Raw genomic sequence first — 19,454 nt, forward strand, 5'->3', positions numbered from 1 at the left:
TAATGTTTTGATTTTGATTTTTCTATTACTCTTACTAAAACTGCCACATAAGTCTGATGTGGTGAATGATCCAGTTTGATGCCTGTTTGTGACAGCAAAACAAAAACATTCTAAATAAAAGAGGCATGTGCATTCTTACTTAAATCTTGGTGTTCTTTGTTGTATTTCTTTCTGATCTGTGCAGCAATCCAGCATAAAATAATTTCTAGGTCTCACCCACAGCTCTCCTCTATACACAAGCTATGTGCGCACAGTAATAATGCCTATTTTTACAAGGTAATATGAGTTTGCAAAGGCATTTGCTACAAACAATGTGTATTTAAGGCCTTTGTGGCTTTAGAGGAATACATTTGCATGTTTTTGGGTCGAGAGTTCTGTTTTAAAGCGGACCTTTACCCATATCTTTAAAATAACAACAAACACACCTTTAGAAATGTTTAGTAATGACAATCTACAAACACATACTTCTAGATAATTGCCGGCTTTGTATTCTTTGTATATCTTATTTCTCTTTTCTTCCCCAGTCTTCTCACACTGGCCATGTTTACTAAGGGCAGATTACTAGCTCTTCTATTACTTCCTGGATCTCTGGCATTTGTGATAGACATGTGACTAGGACTAGGGATGGGCTTCGCGTTCGAGTCGAACCTATGTTCTAATGCTCGCCGGACGCCGAACATTATGGGATGTCCGCGGTCTGTTCGGCCGCGGGACATCCCACAATGCACTGTGCCGTCCGAAACGGTAATTGGCTACAGTCTTGCACCTGACCGCAGGTCAGGTGCAAGACTGTGCCAATCAGGGCTCAGTACAAATATAGAGCCATGATTGGGCAAAGTCACATAGGACATGTGATCATGCACACCATCTCAGGGAAGAAAAATGCCTTTCCCTGAGATCTCCTGAGATTACAGATGGTATTTACCAGCAATGCCCTGCTGATGACAAGGCAATCCCAGTGTGCATTGTGTTGGCAAACTGAAGTCATTTGCACTTTCAAAGCAGGAAGTTAATGCTCTGCAAGTGTAAGTGTTTCAAAATCACAGCATTTTACACATGACATGTCTGTTATTATTAATCATCATACATATGATGAGGAATGCATTGGCAGAATTTGATTTTGGAGTGTAAAGGTCCGCTTTAAGGTTACTACAGACCGCAGATAGAGATCAGATTTGCCTTCATGATCAATCAGTCTTTTTTAGATGAGGGTGTTGGCCAACAATGTCTTTTCTGTCTATAGACTTGAGATGTTACTCCTTCAGGCCATGGCCAATGTTAAGATGTTATTTACTAATATGGAACAAAGGACAGTGATGTGGCATAATCCATAACTACCAGTCATTAGTATGAATACAGCTTAATCCTACATTTCAAAGCTAATATTTTATGGGGTTATTACACCATTGTACTTTGTATTATATTTCACACTGACTCTTATCCAATAGACTCAACACAATTGTTATTTTTCATTTTATTTTCTAAACATAAAAAAGAAAATAGTGAGTTCTTCTGGTTATTTATTTAATGCTCAATAAATATGACTGTCTTATCATATATACCATCTTGTATGTTTTGGAAGCCTTTTAGAGCTTCAGTGTTTCAGAGAGGAGTTTTTCATTTAATCAAAAGATTTATTATATTAGGTAGGGCCAAGTATAAATGCAGGATACATAGATTTATTTGCCAAGTACATCTTATTACTTACTTCTCAAAGCCCCAACGCTAAAAAATTGCTTTGTTAAAGCAGAACTCCAGGAAAACCAAAAGTTAACCCTTGCGCTGCTTGCTTTATCTAGGGCCAGAGGAATAAGCATATTCTTAGCGCATTACTCGCTCCCGTAGGTTTCCTCCCCTTCACACCAGCAGTTCCTGAAGCCCACTCAGGAGTTAGAGTGGAGGCCAGTGCAGCAGGAAGCAGCGGGTTGTGTACCAAGCACGCAGGTTAGCACGGTGTGTGGAACTGTCTGAAGGATACAGACAAGGGCCTGAGGTCTAAGGCCTGTGCATTAGTGCTGCAAGAGAAAAGCCAGGAGGCTGAATTTGTGCTTATTTTGAAAGTGATGCATGAATGTTGTGCTCAAAAACCCCTGCGAGGGAAACCTATATTGACTTTTGACCTTTTATTTTAATAAAAAAGGGCTAGCGGTTAGCAGCTCTTAAAAAGAAGGCATTTGCAAGTGGACTGCATCCCTAATGTGTTACTATTTGAAGTGAAAAATTAGATAGTGTCCTTACCTCATATGCCTAATATGTGAAAGAATCAGTAGCAGTTGAGCTAGTCGTCTTTGCTGCTGCTGAAGTGATAGTCCAGTTTTAGCCATAAAATGCACCAATGTGTCTATGATTTTGTCCAGAATCAAATGAATGTGGTCTGTGTCTTCTAAAGATTCTAAGGTACTTGACAGAAAGGTATATACACCTACGAGTATAAAAAGAAAGAAAATTAAAATAATAGTAAATATTGAATTTTACACATTTCTAACATTCAATTATATATTGCAGAGTATATAAATGAGACTGCACACCAAATACAACATAACATGCGTAACAAAATACTTCCTGCACAATCTCACTTACTATGTTAGACATTGTAGATGATAATAAAAACAACCCACAATAGTAGGATAGATGTCTGTGCAAAAACACTAGAGTCCATAAATCTTGACACTTTAAATTTAATTTTATGCTATTTTAGGGCATTTATGCCTAAAATAATATTGCATACCTATTATGAGGTCTGCTATCCCCTCATCCTGGAGTCAGGCATACATACATTTTACTAGACCTGTAGTGATGTTTTCGCACTTCCTTAAGATTGTAATAGCACTTTTATGAGCTAATGTAAAACCCTTCCACCAAGTTTCTGTAGACAACAGTAAATGTCTCATTGCACAGCAGGAGTTTAGAAGTCTGTTAAACATAAAGCATTTCTATTTCCATGTGTATCATAGATTTTAGCTCCAGTGTTAAAGAAGAACTATGGGGTCAGTGTTTTTCCCCATAGTTCTCCTTAGGGTAACGGGAGGACACAAACTAGCGTCCTCCCATTACCCTAAGCTCAGTATACCGCGAGCTACAGCTCGCGGTATACTGAGACGCCGCAGCCGGAGCGGATCCCGACGTAGATGACGGGATCCGCCCAGCTGCGTGAGTGACAGCTGGCTCTGCCTCTAGAGCCAGCTGTACCCGCCCCCTCCCCTGTCCGTTCCGCCAGTCAGCGCTGGCAGATCAGAGCGGGGAGAGGGGAATCCAGCCCCTCCCCCTGTCACGGCAGAGAGCCGTGACAGGATCGAGAGGTTAGCGAACCTGGTATGTGTTCGCTCACCTCCCGATCTACTGAGCCGACTTGTGACAGTCTCATTGTCACAGGTCGGCTAGAACTATGAGGTGAGTGAAAAGAACTCACCTCATAGTTCTCCTTTAATGAAAATTTACCGATTTGACAAAAAAAATGGATGTTTTGTGGAGATGGTCATCTGATTTCTTTGGGGCAGTAAGGCCCCATTCACATGTGCTATTAGGGCCAGACAGTGAATTCCTGTGGCAAGAATCAGTGGATTCTGGTGAGTGGAATCACATGTAGACATGTGTGCCTGAAAACATTTCTTTAGTTTTGTTTTGGATTTTTCCTTATCCGGTTTGGGATTCGGCCAAAATCAGAACTTTCGTTAATTTCATTAGCGGTAGTATTTACAAAAAAAATTTGTTGCAGCAAAGTGACATTAGACAAATGAAAAAAAAATTACATTTTTAAATTATTTTTTTTTACAGTGTTCCCCGCTAGGATTGGTCCGCCGGTTCGATTTGAACATGAGTTTGAATCGAACATCAGCCGCTCGAGTGTTCGCCGAACTTTATGGGATGTTCGCGGTCTGTTCGACCGCGCAACATCCCATACTGCAAAGAGGCCTCTGAAGCTCTAATTGGTTAAAGACTTGCACCTGACCACAGGTCAGATGCAAGACTTTGCCCAATCAGGGCTCAGTACTTGGGCAAAGTGATTGGGCAAAGTCATGATGACTCTGCCCAATCATGTCTCGCCTATCAGATGCCGGCAAACTACACAATTGGGCGGAGGTAGCTGTCACTGCTAGCTCCGCCCAATTGTTTATGTTTTGCCGCCATCTGTCAAAATACCATTATGCGGCGGGAGTTGGAGTGGAGAAGGGAAGGCGGCCGGCGTTTTTTAATTTGTATTATTTCTATTTATTTTTTATTGTTTTATTTTTTATTTCGTAGTCGTCGTGGTATGACTTTTAGGGGGAACCCCACACACTTTTTCTACCAGACCTTTCTACCAGACCTAAAGGATCTGGTATTGTTTAGGAGGGGGAACTGCACACTTTAAGAGTAAAAACATTCGCCAGCAGCCAGCATCCTATTTGTGCAGGTGAGCATAGTATTTTAGTACAGGTGCTGGCAATAGTTTGGGGCTCCATTCCAGAGATAGCGGAGGCTTCCACCCAAGGAGTCAGGATGTTTCCACCTAGCAGTCATGGTGGGGAGCCAGTTCACCGAGACATGGTGCATGTGTGCACAGAACATGTGTGAGGGTATACTGTCTGCAGGAGTAAACAAGGGCCTGAAGTGTGAGGCTAGAGGAGCAGTGCTGCAAGTGGAACCGAACCCACACGGCTGGTGAATTATTTGCATTTGCTTTGTGGCATTGGAATACGAATGTTGAAAACTCCTTTGAGAGTAACCTTTTGTTTCTGAACTGAACTTTTTATTAATAAAAGTGGGCAAGGAAGCCCTTAAAAAAAAGAGTTGGCAAGTGGCTGCATTCTTAATGCTCCTACCATTTGAAGCTAGCTCCCACACATGATAAAACCTGCCTTGTCTCTCCTTCTGCAATTAAAGGAGAAAACTGCTTACATAATACTTCTGCTGTTGTCTCACAACTAACACACTTTAATTTGTATTTCATAATAAAAACTGCCTTGTCCCTCCCACTTACAGTACTCTATGGAAGTGTACAAATCCATATGTTCTTGTTTGACAATACCTTGCTATTAGCCTTGAAAATGGCAAGAACTGATTTTCAGGATTTACCGACCCCAATAACTTCAATGGGGTTCGGATTAAATTTTGCAATTTCTGGAATGAAAGGCCCATGATTCAAACACAGGGACATTCACGTACACTATTTCTGATCATTGGAAAAGCTTTTTCACATATTTGCTGCATGTATCTGACAGACAAAGCATGTTGGCTGGATTGGTGGCCATCATTCTCTATAGTTATTAAACCACATTGGCTGTCGGCATGGTTGCCCAGTTAAAAAAATACCACAGTGAAAGTCGCATTGTTGCCAACAAGGGTGGGGAGACCCTTTATCATAATGTTTTTTATTATATTATTATTAACAAACCTTTCATGCAGTCTTCTATGCTTTTTTATGGGATTGGCATTTTTAATTATCCAGAAGGCACTGTCTCTGCAAGGGGAGAGAGGGTGTCCCTCCTTTGAGTCATTCAGCTGGCTCATTCAGTTTTGTGTACAATCTAAGATCTTGCTATTCAGCTCTATATTTTTATGCACAACAGTAAAGTAGTTCTCTAAACCCCAGGTTCTCACTTACCAAATTTTTGTTTTCAATTTTAATGTTTTTTATGTTTTCATAAACATAATACATTAGGAAAATAATTTATAAAAGCCACACACTCTTCAAAACGATGTGTGTGTGAGGACAGTGGTTCGACTCTCCAGTGTGCTGTCTGCACAGGGAATTTAACCCATGCTGCAGCATGTCATGCTCAACAAATTAATAAATAGAAATAAATAGAATAAGTATTACTATATATGCAACCTAACTGCATTGTAGTAGTAAATAATGAGTGTTTCATTGGGCTGTAATGTAAAAATGAGCACTGAATATACTCTGTTTAGCTCAGGCCAGAAGTGAAATATCTGTTCGTTCTGTTAAAAAAAAATATCACATGCTTCTGTTGTTTAATAATAATGATAATAATAATAATGATTATTATGATTATTTAGGTATAGTTGCAGACCGTAAAGTTAGGATTTAACAGCTATATCATAAAGCATATTTTAATTTACTTTCATTGTGGCTGCGGTAAAACAAGATACTTAAAAGAGAACTATGGGGTAAGTGTTTTTCCCCATAGTTCTCTTAATCGAGAACTATGGGGTTAGGGCTTTTCACCATAGTTCTCCTTAGGGTAACAGGAGGACACAAACTAGCGTACCCTCCCCCGTCCGCTCTGCCAGTCAGCGCTGGAGGATCGGAGCGGGGAGGGGGAATCCAGCCCCTCCTCTGCCATGGCAGAAAGCCGTGACAGGATCGAGAAGTGAGCGAACGCCGCTATGTGTTCGCTCACTTCCCGATCTACTGAGCCAACCTGTGACAGTCTCATTGTCACAGGTCGGCTAGAACTATGAGGTGAGTGAAAAGCACTCACCTCATAGTTCTCCTTTAAGGGTCACGGGAGGACATAAACTCCCCTGACCCAAGGGTGAGTATATATCGAGCTACAGCTCGCTGTATACTGAGAGCGCCGCAGCCGGGACGGATCCCAACATTACTGTCGAGATCCACACAGCTGCGTAAGTGACAGCTGGCTCTGCCTATCTAGAGGCAGAGCCAGCTGTACCCGCCCCCTCCCCCATCCATTCCTCCACTCAGCACTGGAGGATTGGAGAGGGAATCCCTGCAGGGAGCTGTGACTGACAAACACAGCTCTCTGCAGGGAGATGATCGAGAAGTGAGCGAGCGACGGTATGTGTTCCCGATCAATTGAGACGACTTGTGATGTTTTCATTGTCACACGTCAGCTCGAACTATGAGGATGAGTGATTTTCGCTCACCTCATAGTTCTACTGTAATTTTGGTAATGTAAAATTTCAGCAACTGTAGAAAGACAAAGAAATACATCATATTCAAGAATAAACTTCTAACACATAATTACTATGGAAGTGCTACTGTACTTATTGGTAACAATTATTGTTTAGAAATACTTGGCATGCAAAAAACATGTCAAGATAAAAAAAAAAGGTTAAAAATAAGTTATGGAATCTTTGAGTAATGCCTAGCGCGATGAATGCATTCTGAGCAAATGATTTATAAAGGATCCCAAAAGCCAAAGCCTGTGATTAAAAAATGCCTACTTTGGCACCTTCCTACTCAAAGCAATCTGCAGTCAAATAGGGCAACCTTGATCTTCTTTGCCAAGGTTCATATTATAAAACTTAATTCTAGATTACTATGCAAAGAGGCTTGACAGCTTAGGGTGAGGTGGGCCAAAAGGAAACCAAAAAAGCTTTCCATGAGAACAACAGAAAGTACAGTAAATGGGCAATGGGGTGGCCATTGCTGACTACTTCTCTGACTACTTCTCTTGAAAATGCTAGTTTCTTGACTGTTTTTGTGACTGTCTTCTTCAACACTTTAAGCTACTGACCTGAAACACACAGATAAGTACATCTTACTTTACTATGACTTTCCTGATCTGAATGCGTGTTCAAGGTTTGTGCCATAGAACATATTGAAGTTAGTGGGTCTGCATAAAAGACAGGCAAGTAACATTTTTAAGAGAAGGTCAGAAAAAAAGGTATTTAAATGTCAACAAATAAAAAGAAAATGTTGTTTATTCCTCATTTACGATGGTAACTAAAGCTATGCAAGTCATTCCTTCAGGTCGCTGTAATCATATGAGCAACCAGAACAACTGGTATTTAGCTCAGATACAGACTAAAATTACAGAGCCATTTATTTCAGCCTGCATACAGTTAGCTAGAACTTTTTGACACACATGAATGTAAGATATGGACCACATGACTCTACGATATGGGGACTGAGGGGGATCCGACTAGATTACCTAGTCAGCTTAGGCTAAAATGGAAGCACAACAGCTAATCTGAACAGACAAAAGACTGGCACCAGAAATGCTATATGACCATTGGCATCAATAACTGGGGAGAGTGGGAAGCATGGGCTAATGAGTAATGACATTTTCATACTTACCAGAATTGAGAAGGATGATAGATTTTAAACAGATGAACTCTTCCCCACGGAGCCTCATCATCCGGAAACGTGTAGCTGTGGTAACCAGCATATCAAAAATCTCAACCAAACCTTCCACACACCGACCCTGGTTCCTGCAAAGCATAATCAGAAGCTGAATTTTTGCTGGTTATATATGGATGTAGCAGCAGAAGTGACCATACATTTCTTCTAATCAGTGTTAACTCAATCTCTGGGGTAAGTCTCACTCAATACACAGGCTGCCTGTACAGTATATCACGAACAGCTACATAGTGTGCATTATTTTGGAGGCTTCTCTCACCTATCTGCACAATATGCCGACTTTACCTACAACAAAGCTGCAATGGCGTCTGTAACCATTTTGCTGTCATTGGCTCCCCTTTTACACCACAGGTGGCTGGACCTTTTTATTTATTTTTTGCTACAGACTTGAATGACAGCCAGAAACTTTTTGAAAGCCCTCCTCCTCATACCATATATTTTCTGAAATCTACAGATTTAAAACATTGCTCTGTTCATTAACAACCTACCATATTTGCGCAAATGCTTATTAAAGTGATATAAAAAAAATACCCTAAAATCATTATTGGTGCACATCAATACAACATACTTTCAAAAATGTCTACTGAATGTAAAATATAAAACTGCACTTAGAAAATCTCTAACACATATGTATACAATTAAAACTGATGTTTGGAATTAACCTGGATAATTTATGTAAAGCCTTATGATGCTGAAGGCATGAGCCTTCTCTCCTCTTCTGTTTACATCCATTGGGGTCCTTTTCGGGTGTTCAGGTCACTGCCTGCATGATGTGGGCACTTCCTATTAGCTGTCCAAATGTGGAAGGGTGCTGGATAGAGACCTGGGCAGTGAACTTGGGTATAATGTTCTTCTCCAGGTAAGAAAAAAAACCTTGCAGGATGAGTTATAGGGGGTGGGAGGTGTCTCATATTATGTCCAGAGTGGGTCTTTATTATTGTTTGTTTTTGGGAAATGATGAAAATCACTGATACACAAAACAGTAAATTAGTGACTTACCCTAAAAACGTTCACAAAATGATATATTTAGCGTTAAGTAAAATGATGACCCTAAAATTATTCCAAAGGACCCCTTCTCACCTTTGCAGTGCACTGTGTTACTGCACACATGAAACTGAACCTGACACAGGTCCATTTTCCTAGTGCATTGGGTGCCATAAAAAATTAATACAGTGGATGTAAGAATTGAAGTGCCAATATCAATTATAATAGTCCAGATACAAGTAGAGTAGCCAACCTGTTTTGGGGGTCCAAAACACACATCAGGGTTTAGAGAAATCCAGCACTTTATTTCAACTTCTAAATACAAAATGATTGGCATGGCAACGCACTAGAGCTTGCATGCTGTGGTAAGGCATGTTATCACAGTGCAAAAGTGGACAGCCAGCCTAAGGGCTCATTCACATTTTGCATTGCATTAGTACATGCATTTTAGTGTATTGAGGTGTATTGTGTTAACAAATTAATTAGCTGGCAATGCACAACAATGAATGGGCTGCCAGTGAACCTCAACGCAGAAAAAAACAGACTTATACCATTTTTACAATGCAGCACACACTAATGCACATGCTGAGGGTAAACCCAAAATTGCTCAGGTTCATTCAAAGTTGCTAGTAGATGGGGGGAACATGTAGAAAAAAATGAAACAAGCTCACGACTCCTGTTGGAGCCGTGAACTTGTTTTAACCCTTATGACTGCCATGATTCGTACTACATGTCATTGGCTCTCTATGAGAGAGACAGCCATAATATGTGGTAGGCGGTTTTAACAATCAAAGTGTTAAAGGATAATTGACGCCTCAGCTTTTTTCATATATCTACTGCTAGCAAGCAGTAGATATATATAAAAAGTGTAAAAAAAAATAACAAAACCGCTTTTAAAAGGGTTAATACTTACCCGTGTCTTCCCCGCATTCTCCCCTCCGAAAATGTGAAAATTCTCGGGCGGCCACAAAGCATCTTGGGGCAGGCACATGCGCAGATCACATTTTCGGCCGGATCAAAAGGAGAGACACAAGGTAAGTCTAAGGATGAGTGCATCCGCATGCAGACACCGTGGGACAGGAAGTGCCAGCAAGCTCAGAGGAGTCAGCGCTGAATCAGAGACCCGCCACAGCACTGGAAGGACAGATGAAAAGGTGCCTTTAATGTAACTTTAAGGGAAACCTACACTAAAGGAAATACATGGGCAAAAATGCAATTTGCCTGAGATCCTGTTAAAAAAAGCCTGCTCAGTAGCTCAAGAGGAAATTTATGCAAAGAAATAGATGACTTATCCCTTACGACAAAGCTCAGATTGATGTTTCAATCAGACATACAGAGGTAGGAACTTAGGAAGGAAGGCAGTACCTGCTGTGCTTTCTCTTTAGTTTAACCACAGTGTTCTTGCAATCCATTGCCATGTATTACATGTTTGCACATTTATTTGTTTATTTGTAAAACACAGATTGTATACATGTTGTAAAAATATGGAGATAAACCAAAGTGTAAAATGTACATGCTTAAACAAAAACTAAAATAACACTATCCTTTGATCTTTATCGTTTCCCATATTATGGGAATAAGACACAGAGAGTAGGGTTTTATCAATGTCTTACTCTTTTCAAAATGAAAGAAAAATATTTGGATTTAGAAAAACTAATGTACAATATAATATGAATTTCAAGTGCAAATATAAGAGACTGAAGCTCTGTAAAGGAACATTTGCCAGACATTAGAAGACAGTTGTAAAATCTGTACTGTGATCTGTGATTTTCTAGTGTCTTGGTCCACCAGTGCCCACATAGAGTATTTAATTATAGTTGGTTACTTTCTACTGGATATTTAGTCTGCCTTCATAGATCTTCGTACCATGTCACCTCTATGGCCCTTCACTATGAATGAATTACATAAAGGCATACATATTAATCATTTTTTTTATTTCCCTACTTAGAATTTGATGGTATTAGGTGAGAAACATTATTTTCCCAGTCCAGTAATTGACTATTAAAGACGTCTGTTCAGGCAGGGGGTATGTTTTGTGCTCCAAGGTGCATTGTTATAGTTCACTTACTGTGACCAACCTTTCTGCTATAAAATGTAGATTTCAAAATAATAGTTATTCTAACATAAATTAAGTTTATAAAGCACCTCACCATGTTTCTTTAACCCACTTTAGTAGAGACATTTCTCAACATTGACTGTATGCTACAAAGAAAATATAAATCTTAAACAGATACATTGTCTTTGTTGAGAGTTACATAATGAATACAAAATAGCAAAGTAAATCTAAAATGATTTAGGGCAAATATAGTTCTTCAATTGTGATTCTTTGAAAAAAAGTTTTACACTTTAAATGAAAAGCAGTCCCCTGCTTCACAACCCATTTGTGTAATAGCAAGAAGGTACCCTACCTTCACAATACACTTGTAAAAAAAAAGCAGGATGCTCTGCTAATGTTGCCTCTGTAAACCAATATTCTCCCCTGAGACATATTGATGTTTATAGAAAGAGATGTTTTTGCTCCATTAAGCAGCCCAAGGCCGCTTTCTAAACTTCTGGCACTAAACTTTGTCTTACTATTAAGCCCAACCCTCCAATGATCTCAGCCATTCATACACACATTGACTAAATATACAATGAGGAGCCCTGTACCCTTTTTGATAGGTTTAGTCCATCCATATCTGATTTAACTTTGTGTATAGTGGCCATCTGGTTGAATTAAGTTGTGAAAGTGCACCCACTCATACATATGACATACATATGGGTTGGAAATGTGAGAGAAAGAAAAAAAACTAGCCTCTGTGGTCAGCGGGAGCAAAACCACCCCAGTGTTGGTGATCAGTTGAAGAAAACATGCCCCCAGCATCGGTGGTTAGTGGAAGGAAAAAAATCCTAAACAGCAGTGGTCAGTTTGAGGTATAATGGACTGTCAATGGACTGAGGAACTAACCCCTTTTGATGTCAATGGGAAGAGAAACTGCCCCGGTGTCAGTGGTGAGTGGGAAGAAACTCCACAACAATGGTGGTCACTTTGAGGTATAAATATGAGGTGGGGAAAAGAGCACCCCATTGTTGGTGCCAGTGGGAGAAAGAATACCCCAGCATTGGTGTCTGTGGAAGGAAAAACACCCTAGCAATGTTGTCAGTGGTTACTTACCTGAGGAGATGCTTCAGGTCTCATGCCACTGCAAGTGTCCTGGATGACATAAGTACGTGTAAACCTGTCCTGGGTGCTGGGGCGCTCTGCGTATCAGGAGCCACAGTCAGCACTCCTGATGCCTGGATCAGGATAGGCTTTCAAACTAACAGCGGAGCCTCACAGCCTGACAAAATGTTCCACTTTAAACAGAAGGGCATAAGGAAGGGTGTTGGAGATGAAATATAAGTAACCTTACTTGCTAGCGCTAATTAAGCATATCCCTCAAATTACACTGTCACCCCCTGCTGCAGTTAACTGTTTAGTACATCCCTCTCTGTTTTGTAAGGCCAGCTATTGAACTGTCTGGTCATTTTAAAACCATTCACGCCCAGCTAAAATACTCATGCATGAAAATGTGATAGTCCTTTTGAGTTTAGTGTGGCTGGGTCTAAGATCACACTTATATATACTGTATACAGTTGTTATTGCTATGTCACTTTTGGGGGGATTTTACTTAATGTCCTGGCCAAGGTGGCACAGGGGCAACACGTGAAGAAAAATCTCTGTATGGGGACAACAATAAAACCTTGACAGAAGTAGTATAACTTCTAAAAAAAAATCTGTATTACAACGTATCCCCCCTAGGGGGATTTTTTCTTTTTTTCTTTTCTATATGCTCATGCAGACATCAGTTACACTGCAGGGGCGGACTGACCATTCGGGCAGTCGGGCACGGACCGAGGGCCCGCGGCCATCTGGGGGCCCGTCACCGACCGTCCCCTCGCCGCTGCCTCTCTGCCATCTGCACCCGGTCAGCCCGCCCACGTCAGATGCGGCTCTGCAATCACCGGCTGCTCGCTCCTCACGGCAGGTGACGGTTCCCCAGCGGGCTGCCCTCTACAATGCCTACGATTATCCGCTTTCGATTAGTTGGCCATGTTCACGGCTCCACACACGCCGCACCTTCTCGCTGCTGCCAGACCCGCCCGCATCCACGCTCCACAAGCCGCACCTCCTCCCCGCCTCACGCTCACTGCCCGCCCACATCCACGATCGGCTCGGGGAGAAGAAGAACAAGTAAGGAGGAGCAGGCGTGGGGGGATGACAGCTGCCGACAGACTCGATCTCAGAAGCAAGTTGCTGGAAGACTGCTCAGGTAAGCCTGCACTCCCCCCAACCCTCCCTCCCCCACATGGTTCTCTTTAATGTATTGCTGGGATAGTGGGATTTGTCGTCCTCTATAGCTGATGGTACATTGTGCTGTATATTAGATGCCCAGTACTTGGCCTTAATTTAAATCACTAAACCCCTCACTTATAATATGCCCTATAATTTACACAAGGAGGATTTTAACTTAAATATATTTTCTACTTGGATATGTGTTGGAAGTATAATCTTTTTCCATAAAAAAATTCTGTGTCTTATTGGCCTTAAAATCCACATTTGTTTCCCTGCTTTATTGTGCTGCTCTATGATTTAACTTCTTATACAGATTAATGCACTTCTATGTTATATTTGTTCCTTTTAAACCAAAAAAGACCTACTTGTCCAATAGGAGATTTGGAGCAAATGAAAGCTTTCCTGGAAAATCCACAGAGCGCCAGATTAAACCCACCATGAGGATTTCAAGCCAAGCGCATTCCAAGAGATGTACTTGGTCATGAAGAGTTAAGTCCATAAAACCTGCAACAAAATAATCCAGCGTTAATAACTACTTTCTTGATCTTCTACAATTGCATTCACTGTATCAGTTTATCGGACTTAATTGGTTATGTATTGATTTAAAACTAGAGATTAGAGAATTTCTTAAAGTTGTCTACCAATGATTCACCCAATCTACCCCATTGATGAATCTGCAGTGTAAACAATCCAAGGCAAACAATGAGCTAAAAGAATAAGTAATGGTATATTATAAGAGAAAACATCCAACTTCTGAGTATCCTAAATTTAAATATTTATTTTTATACCACCTGTCTCTTCCTATTTATTATTGCCACAGTGTTTGATGACTTAGACTAGAAGATAACTTTTACACCATGGGTATCTGTAATAGCCAGAACAGCTAATTATGATGAACACTGTGAACCAGACTAATGACAGGAAATGATTAAGAGCTTGGAACTTCTTACCACAGTGCATCGCTCCCTCAATGATGTGATGCAGCTTCATATGCTGTTTGACAACTGCCACTGCTTAGCCTATATTCACTGTATATATTAGAAGGTTTGGAAAAAAATTGCCAGACTGGACATACCCAAGGAATTCCATTGCTGCTTCCAACACCCTCTAGACAGAGCTTATTAAATATCTGATTAAACACTTTGAGAATGAGAGGCTAGAGCAGTATCACTAGCTACAGAGCTGCCCACTCAAGAAGAAGCCATGTTTCCTGATAACTTTGTCATTTTAGTGATAGACTACTGTGGCTCATCCATCCTCTTCTACCTCCTTTAGGTCATTCTGAACACTTTTTTACTCAGATTCAAATGTGTTATACCAGGACTTGATATGGGTGGGGCCAACTGAGATCCGGTCCTGGGGTCCCAGGCCTACCAACTGGAGGAAACATGGTCCCGCACTTACATTTTTGTTTATTGATTCGGCTGCCATAAGGTCCTGCACTTGTTAGGGACCTCACGGCAGTCTTCTGGCGAACCACAGTGGTGTCTGTTTACAGCGCCAGCCCGCACATCTCAGAGCACTTCTGCCAGCCACACATCTGCCCCTGCTGCCTTGGTGAGACTCTCCGTATCTGCCCCTGGTGATACCCTCTGCATCTGCCCCTGGTGAGACCGTCTGCATCTGCCCCCTGGTGAGACCCCCTGCATCTGCCCCCTGGTGAGACCCCCTGCATCTGCCCCTGGTGAAACCCCCTACATCTGCCCCTAGTGAGACCCTCTGCATCTGCCCCTGGTGAGACCCTCTGCATCTGCCCCTGGTGAGACCCTCTGCATCTGCCCCTGGTGAGACCCTCTGCATCTGCCCCTGGTGAGACCCTCTGCATCTGCCCCCGGTGAGACCCTCTGCATCTGCCCCTGGTAAGACCCTCTGCATTTGCCCCTGGTGAGACCATCTGCCCCTGGTTAGACCCTCTGCATCTGCCCCTGGTGAGACCCTCTGCATCTGCCCCTAGTGAGACCCTCTGCATCTTCCCCTGGTGAGACCCTCCGCATCTGCCCCTGGTGAGGCCCTCCGCATCTGCCCCATGTAAGATCCTTTGCACCTGCCCTGGTGAGACCCTCAGCATCTGCCCCTGGTGTGGCACTCTGCATATGCCCCTGGTGAGATCCTTCGCATTTGCCTTGGTGAGACCCTCCGCATCTGCCCCTGCTAAGACCCTCCACATCTGTCCTGAGAGCCTCTGCATCTACCCCTGGTGAGACCTTGCTCATCTGCTCCTGCTGAGACCCTCTGTCCTAGATATCAGGCCCAGAGCAGAGTGGCAGCACAGAACACGTAGAAAATTCAACGTAAAAAAAAGAAACTTGGGGGGGGGTTATGAAAAAATCTTCCACCAGGGCCCTTTGTTCCTTAGGTCCGCCACTGATTAGTATTACCATTACCTAATAGTAAAACATGCTCTTTCTTACCAAACAGAATACTTGGTACATATTGTTTGGGCTGCATTAGACTGAGATAACAAGAATAACACTGTGGTTTACAGGGATTACATTGTTTACTAAGTAAAATAATGTGTAACAACACTGGTGGACTCTTTGCCCAACAACAATACAAATACAATTTTATTTAGTAGACATATGAATGTTTAAAAATGTGTCCAAAATTGACACTGCACAAATAATTTTTTTTAGCAGTGTGGACTAATAGGTATGCAATTGAAAGCTTTTTTTCTGGGTAGAGAGAACTTTTGCAGAGAAAATGCAATGCTTAAAACCCTGACATGCAATAACTCGTGGCAAGTAATAACAACAGGAAAATAATAATTCTTGTATTGATTTGCTGCTGCTACCACCCTTAAGAGCTGAATTAACATGTTCTATCACAAAACAGAAACCTTTCATATATATTTATTCCATCGCCTTATGCATGCTTGATGTCACCAATGAAACTTTAGCTATGGAGAGTGTAAGGTAGGCAATAGGGAAGAAGTTCCCTTCACAAAAACCAAAGAGGTTAAAGTGTACATTTAGTTAAAATGAACCCTATATATAGCAGAGCTTGCTCACACATTCATTAGACTGAGATGACATTGTCATTTCTTTGTCAGACTGATGATAATAATAATAATAATAAAAAACAGATACCCAGTCATCCTACCAGACCTATCTTACTTCCTTACATGAGCTGACAACACTGACGCTTCTGCATTAAAATGGTAAGCAAGATTAATTTGTCAGCCCTATGTGTGAAGTCAGCTTCTGGACTACTCACAAACTTAACCCATATCGGCACAGTGTCCTCTGCTTATCTGTTTAATGACAGTGCTAATGAAAAGTGTAGTTCTGTGGCTGCTGGCACATCAAGACAGCACCAGAAGTACCCATATAAGTACCCATATAAACTAATTATACACTCCAAGCAGGAGCAGTGATTTGAAAGCACTTTGCAATCTGATGAAAAACACTGGAGGAAAGCAGACATGGTGTTTGCACTTGTATATAGGGTAAGACGTTACATACTGTATGAGAAGGGTTAAAGAGGGTTTACTTGTACTTTAAACACCGTACACCTAGCAGATCTTTGGAATTACAGTCTTTATTTGTTTTTCTAATCCATAACAGTGTATAGATTAAGTGAGGTGATAATTAACTGCTGTTATTACATTTTGGATCGTCAAATGTGGTTACTGTGGATTATATTTAAGCCAAGCAATAATGTAACAGTTAAAAGAACAATTACCCATACAAAATATGTTGTGATGTTATGCAGCGTTGCTGAAGCTGTTCATTAGAGTTGTACTGTTCCATAACACTGTATACAGCTTAAAGGCATCTCCCAAGGATGTATTAAAAAGGAATAGTGTTTTTCCCATGTCGCCCTCAAAGTTGCATTAGAAGGAGGACATTCCACCTGCTGAATGGTATTGTGTAGTTTAAAAAAAATCTCTTGATACATGTCCCCCATGCCTGTATCTAGCTCCCCCTGTCCTTTGTTTGACAATACTTTGCCTATTACCCTTCAAAATCGCCAGAATGTATTCTAAAGACCTGCACCCATTGACTTAAACAGTTTGTTGAACGGCCTGCAAATCAAATCTAGACTGTTTTGCTCATCCCTAGTTGCTGCCCATATCCCATGTTTCTCAGGCACTGGGTTCGGTAAAGCATTTTTCAGAACCAGATGCTGATAATAGACCTCAAAACAGCATGGTGCCAGTACAGCAGAATCAAGAAATTAAACCCCACTACCTGCTTCTGCTCTGTGCTGATCTAAGGTCCAAAGGAGTTAAGAAGGAAGGTGGGAGGGCTCTGATCTCAGGATCTGGAGAGGTAAAGGGCAAAGTGGGCTGTTCTGAAGCCTGAGAGGGGTTAAAGGGAAGATGATCTGAGGTCCCTGAAGGGAAAGGGGGGCTCGATTTAGGTCTGCAGAGGGTTACAGGGAAGAGGGGTTAAAAAGGGGGCCTGATCTGGGATTTAAGGGGGATAAATAGGGGAGGAGCGCTGCTCTGAGGTCTAAAGGGGGGAGGGTGGGTAAGGAAGAAAGGGGCTGAGTTGAGGTCTGTTGATATAAGTATATATCAAACCCATTAAATTAGGATCAGGTGTTCAAAATTAAGTGCCAATGATTAGAACGTCCATATGGAGTATACAGGTGGAACCTGTCTTATTTAAACCTCAGATATCAAGAGGTTCTCTTTGCTATTGACAAAAGTGGTGGAATGTCAAAATCAAGAGCTCTCCAAAGACCTAGGAAAGAAGGTTGTAGGTGCCTATGAGTCTAGGGATTTAAAAATAAAAATATCACCAGCATTATTTGATACATTTTCAACCAATAATTCTACTGTAAGAGAAATAATTTACATGTGGTATACATTTCAAATGCCTGCTAATTTGTTACGCACTGGCAGTCCAGCAAATTTAGCCCAAGAGCTGACCATTAGGTAGCCATGAGCCAGCTGGATCAATAAGGAGAAGAACATTCCATCCTTTACCTGAGGAGAAATGTACTCTCCATGGAGGTAGTATATGCCACCATCAAAAAAGAGTGCCTTGCAATCATTTGGCTTCTGCCAAAGCTACCACATTACCTGTAAGGCCACATATTCACAGTGATCACTGACTAAAACCTAGTTAGCTCGTTAAACTGTGTTGCTGGAGAGAACTGCAGGTTCCTCTGTAGAAGATTGATTCTATATGATTTCACCATGCAAGACAAAATAGAGAGTCGAATGAGTTTGAAAAGAACTTGCAATCCCTTTCATGTGACCTTTGAAAGAGGGAATGTGTGACACTAGTGAGGTGTGACGAAATCCAAGCTGCGTGGAGACAATAGGGGAGAAATAACAATACTGATCAATGTTCACTCTCATATTTTATTATGACTGTTTTTGTCAGTAACAAAAACAGTCATAATAAAATATCATGTCTATGCTTAAGAAGCCATACTTAAGTCAGCTTAATATGAATTAGACAACCAGCGGACAATGTCAGAAGGAATGCAGCAGCATCATACTGATTAGGCCTTGTTGTAAATGTCCATGTCATAAATAGTCTGGTATGTAGGTTAATAAATACATATCCATAAGTCTGGCATATTGACCTAGAGATGAAGATTCATACATATTCATAACTCCTACACCCAACACCCAACACCCCTAATTTACCAGGTCCAAAAGGGTAATAAGACACATTAGGCCGCCTAAGAGAAATTCATTTCAGATATACTGTATATCATATTTGGTATCTATCAAAGTGTAATTTCATTCTGTTAAATAAAATTCAAATAAAATGCTGGCTGTCACATTTTGAAACCTTGCCATATAGTAATATAGATGTTACCAGGAGAGTTGGCATTAAGGGTGTGTCCACTGAGCATAATAAATTACTCACCACCAACATACCTCTTAGACCCTTTGAGAGGGTGGCATTAGATTTGGGGAACCTTCTCCAGGTTGAAGAAAAACCTGTTGTGTTAGAAACTCTGGGCTCTTGTTTGATATTAAAAGAAACTATCAAGGGTACTTTAAAGGTCAGAATCACAACAGCAGATGCTGTAAATGGTAGTGGTTCTATTAAAACATGTGGCAGTTACAATGTGTGAGTCTAAAGGGTTGCTGCTGTCTGCTGGTGCTTAGATTGTTGTCCCACAATGAGCTACCTACCA

At 41.3% G+C, this 19,454-nt stretch overlaps 1 protein-coding gene across 1 annotated transcript in view; it reads right to left on the reverse strand.

Annotated features, from left to right (window-relative positions):
* Positions 1–19,454, reverse strand: part of ESR1 (estrogen receptor 1) — a 78,689-nt gene that overhangs the window by 5,064 nt on the left and 54,171 nt on the right. The window contains exons 4-6 of the mRNA XM_018560332.1: positions 13,715–13,853; positions 7,988–8,121; positions 2,239–2,422 (exon numbers count right to left, since the gene is read on the reverse strand). Of these exons, the coding sequence (XP_018415834.1) occupies positions 2,239–2,422; positions 7,988–8,121; positions 13,715–13,853 (457 nt within the window). The remainder of the gene's footprint in view (positions 1–2,238; positions 2,423–7,987; positions 8,122–13,714; positions 13,854–19,454) is intronic.

Source organism: Nanorana parkeri, unplaced genomic scaffold (genome assembly GCF_000935625.1).
Source record: "Nanorana parkeri isolate BGI_ZX_2015 unplaced genomic scaffold, ASM93562v1 scaffold450, whole genome shotgun sequence".
Taxonomy (NCBI): domain Eukaryota; kingdom Metazoa; phylum Chordata; class Amphibia; order Anura; family Dicroglossidae; genus Nanorana; species Nanorana parkeri.